This window comes from Passer domesticus, chromosome 1 (genome assembly GCF_036417665.1).
Source record: "Passer domesticus isolate bPasDom1 chromosome 1, bPasDom1.hap1, whole genome shotgun sequence".
NCBI classification, from domain to species: Eukaryota; Metazoa; Chordata; class Aves; order Passeriformes; family Passeridae; genus Passer; species Passer domesticus.
This window is the reverse complement of record NC_087474.1, coordinates 161,045,044-161,056,409: the sequence shown is the minus strand read 5'-3', so window position 1 is coordinate 161,056,409 and position 11,366 is coordinate 161,045,044. Positions and strand designations below refer to the sequence as shown.

At 41.1% G+C, this 11,366-nt stretch overlaps 1 protein-coding gene across 1 annotated transcript; it reads right to left on the bottom strand.

Moving 5' to 3' along the window:
* Positions 1–1,664: 1,664 nt before the first annotated feature.
* On the bottom strand, positions 1,665–11,121 carry C1H8orf82 (chromosome 1 C8orf82 homolog). Its single transcript, XM_064399640.1, has 3 exons — positions 10,851–11,121; positions 10,273–10,321; positions 1,665–2,437 (listed from the first exon to the last, which is right to left on the bottom strand). The coding sequence occupies exons 1-3, from the start codon at positions 10,965–10,967 to the stop codon at positions 1,959–1,961; spliced, it is 645 nt and encodes a 214-aa protein (XP_064255710.1). The 5' UTR covers positions 10,968–11,121; the 3' UTR covers positions 1,665–1,958.
* Positions 11,122–11,366: the final 245 nt, after the last annotated feature.

Genomic DNA, 11,366 nt, shown 5'->3' with positions numbered 1-11,366 from the left:
CCCCAAATCTTTCATCCCAAATCCCAGATCCTCAAATTCCCAAATCCTTCCTCCCAAATCCCCAGACCCTTCATCCCAAACCCTTCATCCCAAATCCTTCATCCGAAATCCCCCATCCCAAATCCCCAAATCCTTCATCCCAAATTCCCCATCCCAAATCCCCAAACCCTTCATCCCAAATCCCCAAACCCTTCATCCCAAACCCTTAATCCCAAATCCCCCGTCCCAAATCCCCAAATCTTTCATCCCAAATCCCAGATCCTCAAATCTCCCAAATCCCCAAACCCTTCATCCCAAACCCTTCATCCCAAACCCTTCATCCCAAATCCCCCGTCCCAAATCCCCCATCCCAAATCCCCAAACCCTTCATCCCAAATCCCCGTCCCAAATCCCCAAATCCTTCATCCCAAATCCCAGATCCTCAAATTCCCAAATCCTTCCTCCCAAATCCCCAAACCCTTCATCCCAAATCCCCCATCCCAAATCCCCAAATCTTTCATCCCAAATCCCAAACCCTTCATCCCAAATCCCCAAACCCTTCATCCCAAACCCTTCATCCCAAATCCTTCATCCGAAATCCCCCATCCCAAATCCCCAAATCCTTCATCCCAAATTCCCCATCCCAAATCCCCAAACCCTTCATCCCAAACCCTTCATCCCAAATCCCAAACCCTTCATCCCAAATCCTTCATCCGAAATCCCCCATCCCAAATCCCCAAATCTTTCATCACAAATCCCCAAATCCTCAAATTCCCAAATCCTTCCTCCCAAATCCCCAAACCCTTCATCCCAAACCCTTCCTCCCAAATCCCCCACCCCAAATCCCAAACCCTTCATCCCAAATCCCCCATCCCAAATCCCCAAATCTCTCACCCCAAATCCCAAACCCTTCACCCCAAATCCCAAACCCTTCACCCCAAATCCCAACCCCACAGCCGATGACAAAGGGGGCGGGACATCCAACGCTTCAACCAATGAGGGAGAACTCGGCAGGGAACGAACTCGCGACAAACATGGCCGCCGGCCAATCGGGAACGTGACAGGGAGGGACCCTTGTTCCCGGGCCAATCGCGCACCGAGGACGGGAGAACGTTCCGGAAAGAGGGGAGGGGACGGCGGGTGATGGACGGGAGCTCGGGGGGCATTGACAGAGGGGACAGGGGTGGGGACAGTGAAGTGACACTGCCACGGGAGGGACCCAACCATTGCGACTCGGGGGGGAACGGAACAAACCAAATGAACCCGGAAACAACACAGGAGGGAATCATTTATTGGGATTTCATTGGGGTTTCTTTAGGATTCCATTAGGATTTCATTAGGATTTCTTTAGGATTTCTTTGGGATTTCATTAGGATTTCTTTAGGATTTCTTTAGGATTTCTTTGGGATTTCATTAGGATTTCATTCGGATTTCTTTAGGATTTCTTTGGGATTTCTTTAGGATTTAATTCGGATTTCATTAGGATTTCTTTAGGATTTCCTTCGGATTTCTTTAGGATTTCTTTAGGATTTCATTAGGATTTCTTTAGGATTTCTTTAGGATTTCTTTAGGATTTCATTCGGATTTCATTAGGATTTCTTTAGGATTTCATTAGGATTTAATTTGGATTTCATTCGGATTTCTTTAGGATTTCTTTAGGATTTCTTGAGGATTTCATTAGGATTTAATTTGGATTTCTTTGGGATTTCATTAGGATTTCATTAGGATTTCTTTAGGATTTCTTTAGGATTTCTTTAGGATTTAATTCGGATTTCATTAGGATTTCTTTAGGATTTAATTCGGATTTCTTTAGGATTCCATTAGGATTTCTTTAGGATTTCATTAGGATTTCTTTAGGATTTCTTTAGGATTTCATTAGGATTTCATTAGGATTTCAGTAGGATTTCTTTAGGATTTCAGTAGGATTTCTTTAGGATTTCTTTAGGATTTCTTTAGGATTTCCGGGGCGTTTTATGCATTTAGGACGTCGAAATCGCCGCGCCAACCTCCAATCCCGACTTCTCCGCCCGCAGAATTCCCAGAATTTCCCCGGACAGCCGATACTCCCTCCCTTCCCACCAAAAATGCGTCGGGGGCTGTTCGGGCCCGTCCTGGAAGCGAAACCCGGAGCTCAACTCTTGGGCCAACGCCGAGCGCACCAAGCCAACGCCGCCGACCCGTTCCGGCGCCGGGTGGTAGAGCCGCCCGTTCTCCGGGAGCACCGCCAGCATTCCCGGCCGGAACGGAACCACCAGCGCGGCGCCGCCGCCGCAGTAGGACAGGCGGGAATCGGCGCCGCCGCCGGCGGGCAGGACTTGGGTGAAAACCACGGGCAGGTCGGAGCAGCGCAGGAAATTCCGCTCGCGGCCGCAGCGCGACACGAACGGGAAGTGCGCCTCGTAGCGCCCGCTGCGGTTCCGCTGCAGGCGCCGGAAGAAGAACGAGAGGAACGCCACGTCTGCGGGGAAAGGGGGGTTTTTGGGGAGTTTTGGTGATTTTTGGTGGTTTTTTGGGTGATTTTTGCGGTTTTTTTGGTGTTTTTTTGATGGATTTTTGCGGGTTTTTACATGAATTTTGGCGGCTTTTTTTGGGGATTTTTTGAAATTTTTGGGGTTTTTTTTGTGGTTCTTTTGGTCTTTTTTGAAGGTTTTTAGATGGATTTTGGCGGGATTTTTGGGGCTTTTTCTGGTGGATTTTTGGGCTTTTTGTGTGATTTTTGGGGTTTTTTGGTGGGTTTTTTTTGGACTTTTTTGTGATTTTTTGCAGGTTTTTAGATGGATTTTGGCGGCTTTTTTGAAGGATTTTTGAAAATTTTTGAGATTTTTTTGGGGGTTTTTTGGTGGTTTTTGTGGGTTTTTAGATGGATTTTGGCGGCTTTTTTGAGGGTTTTGTGGAAATTTCTGGTGGATTTTGGGGGTTTTTTGGGGTGTTTTCAGTGTTTTTTGAGATTTTTTTAGGAAACTTTTCTGGTGGTTTTTGGTTTTTTTCGGGTTTTATTTTGGGGTTTTCTGGTTGGTTTTTGAGGTTTTTTTGGCGGGTTTTTGGGGTTGCTCTGATGGTTTTTTTGGGGTTTCCAGGGTTTTTTGGAGGTTTTTATTGAGGTTTTTATGAAGGATTTTTGGTGGTTTTGGGTGTTTTTTTGGGTGTTTTTTTGTGTTTTTAGATGCTTTTTGTGGGCGTTTTGGAGGTTTTTTTCAGTGTCTTTTTGGGTGTTTTTTGCGGGTTTTTACATGAATTTTGGCGGCTTTTTTTGGGGATTTTTGGAAATTTTTGGGGGTTTTTTGGGGTGTTTTCAGTGGTTTTTTGGGTTTCTTTAGGTAATTTTTGTGGTGGTTTTTGGTTTTTTTCTGGTCTTATTTCAGGATTTTCTGGTAGTTTTTATGGTGCTTTTGAGGGCTTTTATGTTGCGTTTTTGGGATTTTTCTGGTGCTTCTTTTGGGGTTTCTTGGGATTTTTTTGCTTTCTCCAGGGGTTTCTTTGAGGTTTTTATTGAGGTTTTTATGAAGGATTTTTGGTGGTTTTGGGGTTTTTTTGTGGTTTTTTTTTGGGTTTTTTCGATGGATTTTGAGGTTTTGTCAGTGTCTTTTTGGGGTTTTTTTTGGGTTTTTTCGATGGTTTTTGAGGTTTTTTCAATGTCTTTTTGGGGTTTTTTCGCTGTTTTTTGGGACACTTTTGTGGATTTTTGGGGATTTTTGGGGAATTTTTTGTTGGCTTTTCTGGAGTTTTTTCGATGTTTTCTTGGGAATTTCCGCGATGCCCCAGAAGCAGAATCGGGAAGTTTCAAACCCTTCCCAAACTCAGCCTTTCCCACGCAAACCCTTCCCGTTCTCCGGGAGCACGGCGAGCATTCCCGGCAGCGCGACACGAACGGGAACTGCGCCTGGGAGCGCCCGCTGCGGTTCCGCTGCAGGCGCCGGGAGGAGAACGAGAGGAACGCCACGTCTGCGGGGAAAGGGGGGGGTTTGGGGAGTTTTTGGGATTTTTTGGTGATTTTTGGTGGTTTTTTGGGCGATTTTTGGTTTTTTTGGGTTTTTTTTTGGTGTTTTTTTGATGATTTTTTTGCGGGTTTTTAGATGGATTTTGCCGCCTTCTTTTGGCGATTTTTGGAAATTTTTGGTGGATTTTTGGGGTGTTTTGGGTTTTGTTTTGGGTCATTTTTGTGGTGGTTTTTGGTTTTTTTCGGGTCTGATTTGGGGTTTTCTAGTGGTTTTTTGTTGGTTTTTGTGGGGTTTTTTAGCAGGTTTTGGACTTTTTTTTGGGGTTTCTGTGGAGATTTCTTGAGGTGCTTTTGGTGGTTTTTATGGTGTTTCTTTGGCGGTTTTTGGGTTGTTTTCCAGTTTTTTGGGAATTTTTTAAGTGTTTTTTTGGGATTTCTCAGGAGTTTTTCCGGTGTCTTTTTGGGGTCTTTTCGGGGGTTTTTTTTGAGGTTTTTATGGGGTTTTTCAGATTTTTCACAGGTTTTCCATGGTTTCTTGGGATTTTTTTTGGAGGTTTTTTTGGGTGGTTTTGGTGGAGATTTTTTTGGGTTTTCTGGAGATTTTCGCGATGAGGGGAAAGAGGAACGGGAATTGCGCCTGGGAGCGCCCGCTGCGGTTCCGCTGCAGGCGCCGGGAGGAGAACGAGAGGAACGCCACGTCTGCGGGGAAATTGGGGTTTTGGGGAGTTTTTGGGATTTTTGGGGGTTTTTTGGGTGATTTTTGGGTTTTTTGTGGGATTTTTGGGTGATTTTTGGGGTTTTTTGTGGTTTTTTTTGGTGATTTTTTGGTCATTTTTGGTGGTTTTTTGGGTGATTTTTGGGGTTTTTTTGATGATTTTTTGCGGGTTTTTACATGAATTTTGGCGGCTTTTTTTGGGGATTTTTTGAAATTTTTGGGGTTTTTTGGGGTTTTTTTGGTCTTTTTTGAAGGTTTTTAGATACATTTTGGCAGCTTTTTTGAAGGTTTTGTGGAAATTTCTGGTGGATTTTTGGGTGATTTTTTTGTGATTTTTGGGTTTTTTGTGGGTTTTTTTGTGGATTTTTGATTGTTTTTAGATGGATTTTGGCGGGTTTTTTTGGCTTTTTCTGGTGGTTTTTTGGGGTTCTTTTTTTGAAGTTTTTATGGGTTTATTTGAGATTTTTCCACAGGTTTTCCATGGTTTCTTGGGGTTTTTCTGGTGCTTATTTTGGGGTTTCCAGGGTTTTTTCCGGCTTCTCCAGCGTTTCTTTGAGGTTTTTATGAAGGATTTTTGGTGGTTTTTGGGTTTTTTTGGGTGTTTTTCTGGGGTTTTTAGATGGTTTTTGTGGCAGTTTTGGAGGTTTTTTCAGTGTCTTTTTGGGGTTTTTTTCGCTGGTTTTTGGGACTCTTTTGTGGACTTTTGGGGTTTTTTGGTGGTTTTTTTGGACGTTTTTTGTGATTTTTTGCAGGTTTTTAGATGGATTTTGGCGGCTTTTTTGAGGGATTTTTGGAAATTTTTGGGATTTTTTTTGGGGCTTTTTTGGTGTTTTTTGTGGGTTTTTAGATGGATTTTGGTGGCTTTTTTGAGGGTTTTGTGGAAATTTCTGGTGGATTTTGGGGGTTTTTTGGGGTGTTTTCAGTGTTTTTTAGGGATTTTTTTGGTCATTTTTATGGTGGTTTTTGGGATTTTTGAGGCCTTATTTGGGGTTTTTTCGTAATATTTTGTTGGTTTTGTAGGATTTTATGTTGCGTTTTTGGGGTTTTTCTGATGGTTATTTTGGCGTTTCCGGGATCTTTTTGGGGTTCTGCAGAGTTTTTTTGATGTTTTTATTGAGGTTTTTATGAAGAATTTTTTGTGCTTTTTGGGGGTTTTTTTGGGTGTTTTTTTGGTTTTTTCGATGGTTTTTGTGGGAGTTTTGGAGGTTTAATCAGTGTCTTTTTGGGGTTTTTTTCGCTGTTTTTTGGGACTCTTTTGTGGATTTTTCGTGATTTTTGGGGTTTTTTTGGGTGATTTTTGGCGTTTTTTGTGGGGTTTTTTGGTTTTTTTTTGGTGGTTTTTTTGATGATTTTTTGCGGGTTTTTAGATGAATTTTGCTGGTTTTTTGGGGGGATTTTAGGAAATTTTTTTGGGTTTTTTGGGGTGTTTTCGGGGGTTTTTTTGGGTCTTTTTCAGTGTTTTTTGGGGGTTTTTTTGGTCATTCATGTGGTGTTTTTTGGTTTTTTTTCAGTCTTATTTAGGATTTTTTGGTGTTTTTTTGTTGATTTTGTAGGATTTTTTGGCGGTTTTTTGGGGTTTTTCTGGTGGTTCTTTTGGGGTTTCCGGGGTCTTTTTGGGGTTCTCCAGGGTTTTTTTGAGGTTTGTATGGAGGTTTTTATTGAGGTTTTTATGAAGGATTTTTGGTGGTTTTCGGAGATTTTTTGGCTTTTTTTTGTTTTTTTTCAATGGTTTTTGTGGGACTTTTGGAGGTTTTTTCAGTGTCTTTTTGGGTTGTTTTTTGTGGGTTTTTAGATGGATTTTGGCAGCTTATTTGGGGATTTTTGGAAATTTTTGGGGTTTTTTTGGGGTGTTTTCAGGGTTTTTTGGGTTTTTTTTGGTCATTCTTGTGCTGGTTTTTGGGTTTTTTTGTGGTCTTATTTAGGATTTTTTGGTGGTTTTTTGTTCGTTTTGTAGGTTTTTATGTTGCTTTTTTGGGATTTTTCTGGTGGTTCTTTTGGGGTTTCTTGGGATTTTTTGGTTTCTCCAGGGGTTTCTTTGAGGTTTTTATTGAGGTTCTTATTGAGGTTTTTATGAAGGATTTTTGGGGATTTTTTGGGTTTTTTTTGGTGTTTTTAGGTGGTTTTTTGGGTGAATTTGGAGTTTTTTGGGGCTTTTTTTGGTGGTTTTTGCGGGTTTTTAGATGGATTTTGGCGGCTTTTTTGGGGATTTTTGGAAATTTTTGGGGTTTTTTTGGGGTGTTTTCAGTGGTTTTTTGGGTTTTTTTTGGTCATTCTTGTGGTGGTTTTTGAGTTTTTTCCTGGTCTTATTTCAGGATTTTGTGTTCGTTTTTATGGTGCTTTTGTAGGTTTTTTTGGCGGGTTTTTGGGATTTTTCTGATGATTATTTTGGGGTTTCCGGGGTTTTTTTGGGGTTCTCCAGGGGTTTTTTGAGGTTTGTATTGAGGTTTGTATTGAGGATTTTATGAAGGATTTTTGGTGGTTTTTGGGGATTTTTTGGGTGTTTTTTTGGGTTTTTTAGATGCTTTTTGTGGGAGTTTTGGAGGTTTTTTCAGTGTCTTTTTGGGTGTTTTTTGCGGGTTTTTAGATGGATTTTGGCGGCTTTTTTTGGGGATTTTTGGTAATTTTTTTGGTTTTTTGGGATGTTTTCAGTGTTTTTTGGGGTTTTTTTGGGTCATTCTTGTGCTGGTTTTTGGGATTTTTGCTGTCTTATTTGGGGTTTTTTGGTGATTTTTTGGTTGGTTTTGTAGGTTTTTTGGTCGGGTTTTGGACTTTTTTTTGGGTTCCCGTGGAGATTTCTTGAGGTGCTTTTGGTGGTTTTGATGGGGTTTCTTTGGTGGTTTTTGGGTTGTTTTCCAGTTTTTGGGGATTTTTCCATGTGTTTTTTTGGGATTTCTCAGGAGTTTTTCCGGATCTTATTGAGGTCTTTCGGGGTTTTTTTTTTTGAGGTTTTTATGGGGTTTTTTTGAGTTTTTTTCCATAGGTTTTCCAGGGTTTCTTGGGGTTTTTTTTGGTGTTTTTTGCGGGTTTTTAGATGGATTTTTGTGGCTTGAGGGATTTTTGGAAATTTTTGGGGTTTTTCTGGTGTTTTTTTTGGGGTGTTTTCAGTGGTTTTTGGGGTTGTTTGGCGGTTTTTCCATTCTTATTTACGTTTTTTTTTGGGTTTTTCTGGCAGGTTTTGGATGGGGTTTTTTTGCCATTTTTTGGGGTTTTCGTGGAGATTTTTGAGGTGCTTTTGTGTTTTGGATTTTTTTCTGAGGTTTTTCCAGTGTTTTTTGGGGTCTTTTTGGTCATACTTGTGATAGTTTTTGGGGTTTTTTTGGGGTTTTTTTGGGTTTTTCCAGTCTTATTTGGAAGATTTTTGGTCTTTTTTTTTTTACTTTTTTTTGGGTTCTGGATGGGTTTTTTGCCATTTTTTGGGGTTTTCATGCAGATTTTTGGGGTGCCTTGGGTGGCAATTCTGGGGTTTTATTGCTGATTTTTTGGGGTGTTTTATGGAGTTTTTCAGGGTTTTTTTGGATTATTTTTCAGTTTCTTGGGGTGATTTTCAGGGTTCATCAAGTGGCATTTTGGGGTTTCTTTGGGGTTTTTCTGGAGTCTTTTTGGGGTTTTTTTTCTGGTGTTTTTGGTTTTTTTGTTGTTTTTTTCCCTGACAGTTTTCTACGTTTTTTTCTGGGGTTTTTCCAGTGTTTTTTGGGGGTTTTTTTGGTCATTTTTTTATTTTTTGGGGCTTTTTTTGGGGGTTCTTCCAGTGCTTATTTGGGGTTTTATTGGTGGTTTTTGGAGTGGATTTTTGGGGTTTTTTGGGTTTTTTTTGGGTTTTTTTTGGGGTTCTTTTGGGGTTGGCTTTGGGTTTTTTGGGGCTTTTTAGGGTTTTTTTGGGGAGGGTTTTCCATGGTTTTTGCAGTGCTTTACTCGGGGTTTTTGGCAGCTTTTGGGGTGTTTTAAAAGGGATTTTTTGCCATTTTTGGGGCTTTTGTGAAGATTTTTGGGGTGATTTTTGTGGGGTTTTTTTGGAGATTTTTTGCATTTTTGGGGATTTTTTTTAGATTTTTTTGGGGATTTTTTCCCTTTTTTTTTTAGGTTTTTTTCCAGGGTTTTTGGGCGTTTCTTGAGGTTTTCCAGTGGTTTTTTTGTGGTTTCTTTGGGGTTTTTCCAGCTCATTTTCAGGGATTTTTGTGCTGCTTTTGGGGTTTTTTGGGGGTGATTTTTTGGGGTTTTTTTGGGTGTTTTTTCTGACAGTTTTCTCCTGTTTTTTCTGGGTTTTTTTCAGTGTTTTTTGGGGGTTTTTTTGGTCATTTTTTTATTTTTTGGGGCTTTTTTTGGGGGTTCTCCCAGTGCTTATTTGGGGTTTTATTGGTGGTTTTTGGAGTGGATTTTTGGGGTTTTTTGAGATTTTTTTTGCCCTTTTTTGGGGTTTTTTTTGGGTGTTTTTTTTTTTTAAGATTTTTGGGGTGTTTCTCGTGGTTTTTGTTGATTTTTTAAGTGATTTTTGGGGTTTTTCCAGTGGTATTTTGGGGTTTCTTTAGGATTTTTGTGGTGTTTTTTTTTTTTTCCATTAACATTTTTGGGTTTTTTTGATGGGATTTTGGTGCTTCTTTGGGTTTTTTAAGTGGCTTTTAGCAGGTTTGATTTTGGGTTTTCTGGAGGTATTTCTCCTGATTTTTTGGGGTTTTTTCAGGGTCTTTTTGGAGGGTTTTTTCTTTTTTTTTGTGTTTTTTTTTTTTTTAGGTTTTTAAAAAATTTTTTTTCCCCTGTTTTTGTTTTTTAGTTTTTATTTTCTGGTGTCTTTTTGGAGGTTTTTTGGGGGTATTTTTTGTGGATTTTGGGGTTTTTTTTGTCAAGTTTTTCTGGATTTTTTCCCATTTTTTGTGGTGGTTTTTCTGTTTTTGTTTTATTTTGTTTTTGTGGAGTTTTTTGGTGTTTTTTGTGGGTTTTTTTTCTGTTTTTTTGAGTTTTTTGGGGTTTTTTGGTTTGTTTTTTTTTTCTGTTTTTTTTTTTTTTTTTTTTTTTTTTTTTTTTTTTTTTTTTTTTCCCGGTTTTTGTTTTTTAGTTTTTATTTCCTGGTGTCTTTTTGGAGGTTTTTTTGGGGGTATTTTTTGTGGGTTTTGTTTTTTTTTCTCAAGTTTTTTAGGATTTTTTCCGTTTTTTGTGGTGGTTTTTCTGTTTTCGTTTTATTTTGTTTTTGTGGAGTTTTTTGTGGTTTTTTCCTGGTTTTTTTGAGGTTTTTTTGGGTTTTTTTGGAGTTTTTTTGAGGGATTTTTTGGGGTTTTCTGGGAATTTTAGGGATGAGAGAACAGAAAAATCGGGAAAAGAAAAATTCTTCCTAAAAACGAATTTTTCAAATTTAAAACTGATTTCTTAATCAACTCATCAGTGAATTACATAATTAATTCCAGATTCCATAATTAGGGAACTTAACCTCTGAGAAAATCACTAATTAACCAGTGAATTATTAATTAATCCGCTATTAATATGCAAATTAGGGGCTCCCACTTTTCCCCACCCCTTCCCAAATTAACTCCCCCCCAATTAAGGATTAAATCCTAATTAAAGCCCCAAACCAACTCCTCATCACCATTCAGCCCCCAATTAACAAGAGGACGAGTTAATTAGGTGGTAATTAGCTTAATTAGGGCGGTACCTTTGAAGCAGGTGACGAAGTTCTTGACCTTGGTGTCGTCCAGGAAAAGCTGCACAAAAAGCGGGGAAAAGCCTCAAAATTTTTGGGAATTTTCCCCAAAAAACCCCGGGATTTTTCCCTGGGATGGGTTCGGAATCGGTCCTGGATCCTTTTGGGGGTTTTTTAGGGGGATCCAGCTGGGATTTTTGGGGATTTTTGGGATTTTTTTGGGGGATTTTCGGGAATTTTTTGGGGTTTGTTCTGAGTCCATGGAAAGGTTTTTTGGGATTCCTTTGGAGGCTGAGTTTGGGAATTCTTTGGAATTTGTCTGGGACGTGGCCAGGATCCATCTGGGACATATTTGGGATTTATTTGGGTTTAATTCAACTTTAATCCGGGTTTATTTCGGAATTATTTTGGGATCTGCCCAGGACCCTCCCGGGTTTTATCTGGGATCCATCTTTGACCCACCCGAATCCTCCTCGCGATTTTTCCGGAATCTCCCCAGAATCCAGGCGGGATCCACTCCCCAAAACCCCCTCCCGACCCCTTATCGATCCCTTATCGATCTTTTATCGATCCCCCCCCCCCCCCCTCACCTGCCCGTGGTGATCGAGGTAATAAAAATACTCGCGGATTCCAGGCCCCGGCCGCTGCCCCTGCTGGTACGGGAGCGCCGGGCGCGAGCAGAGCCGCAGCAGCGCCCCCGCCCTCATGGCCGCAGCCACCGGCGGCCCCCGGCTCGGCCGGGCCGCCTCCCTGTCGCGACAGGCGACAGCGACAGCGACAGCCGCGACACCCGGAAGCGGCCGCCTGGGGGACCGCAATGCCAGGGCACCGCGGGCGGTGCGGCAACGAAAAGGTTCCGGGGGGAAGCGGAAGCGCAGCGTGCGGTTCCGTTGCTGTAGGGAACGCTGTAGATCTATAGATTCTATAGAATTATTCTAAAAGCTCACAGATTTTCTCTATAGGGGTTCAGAGCGCTATAGAGCCTCAGCGGTACCATGAAAATCCCCTATAGGACACTCCTGGCGCTGCGCGCCCTCACGGATCCCGTATAGATTCGCCCCCCCCGCAGCTTCCCGCCATTTTCCCCTCAGGGCTCCACAGGCGCC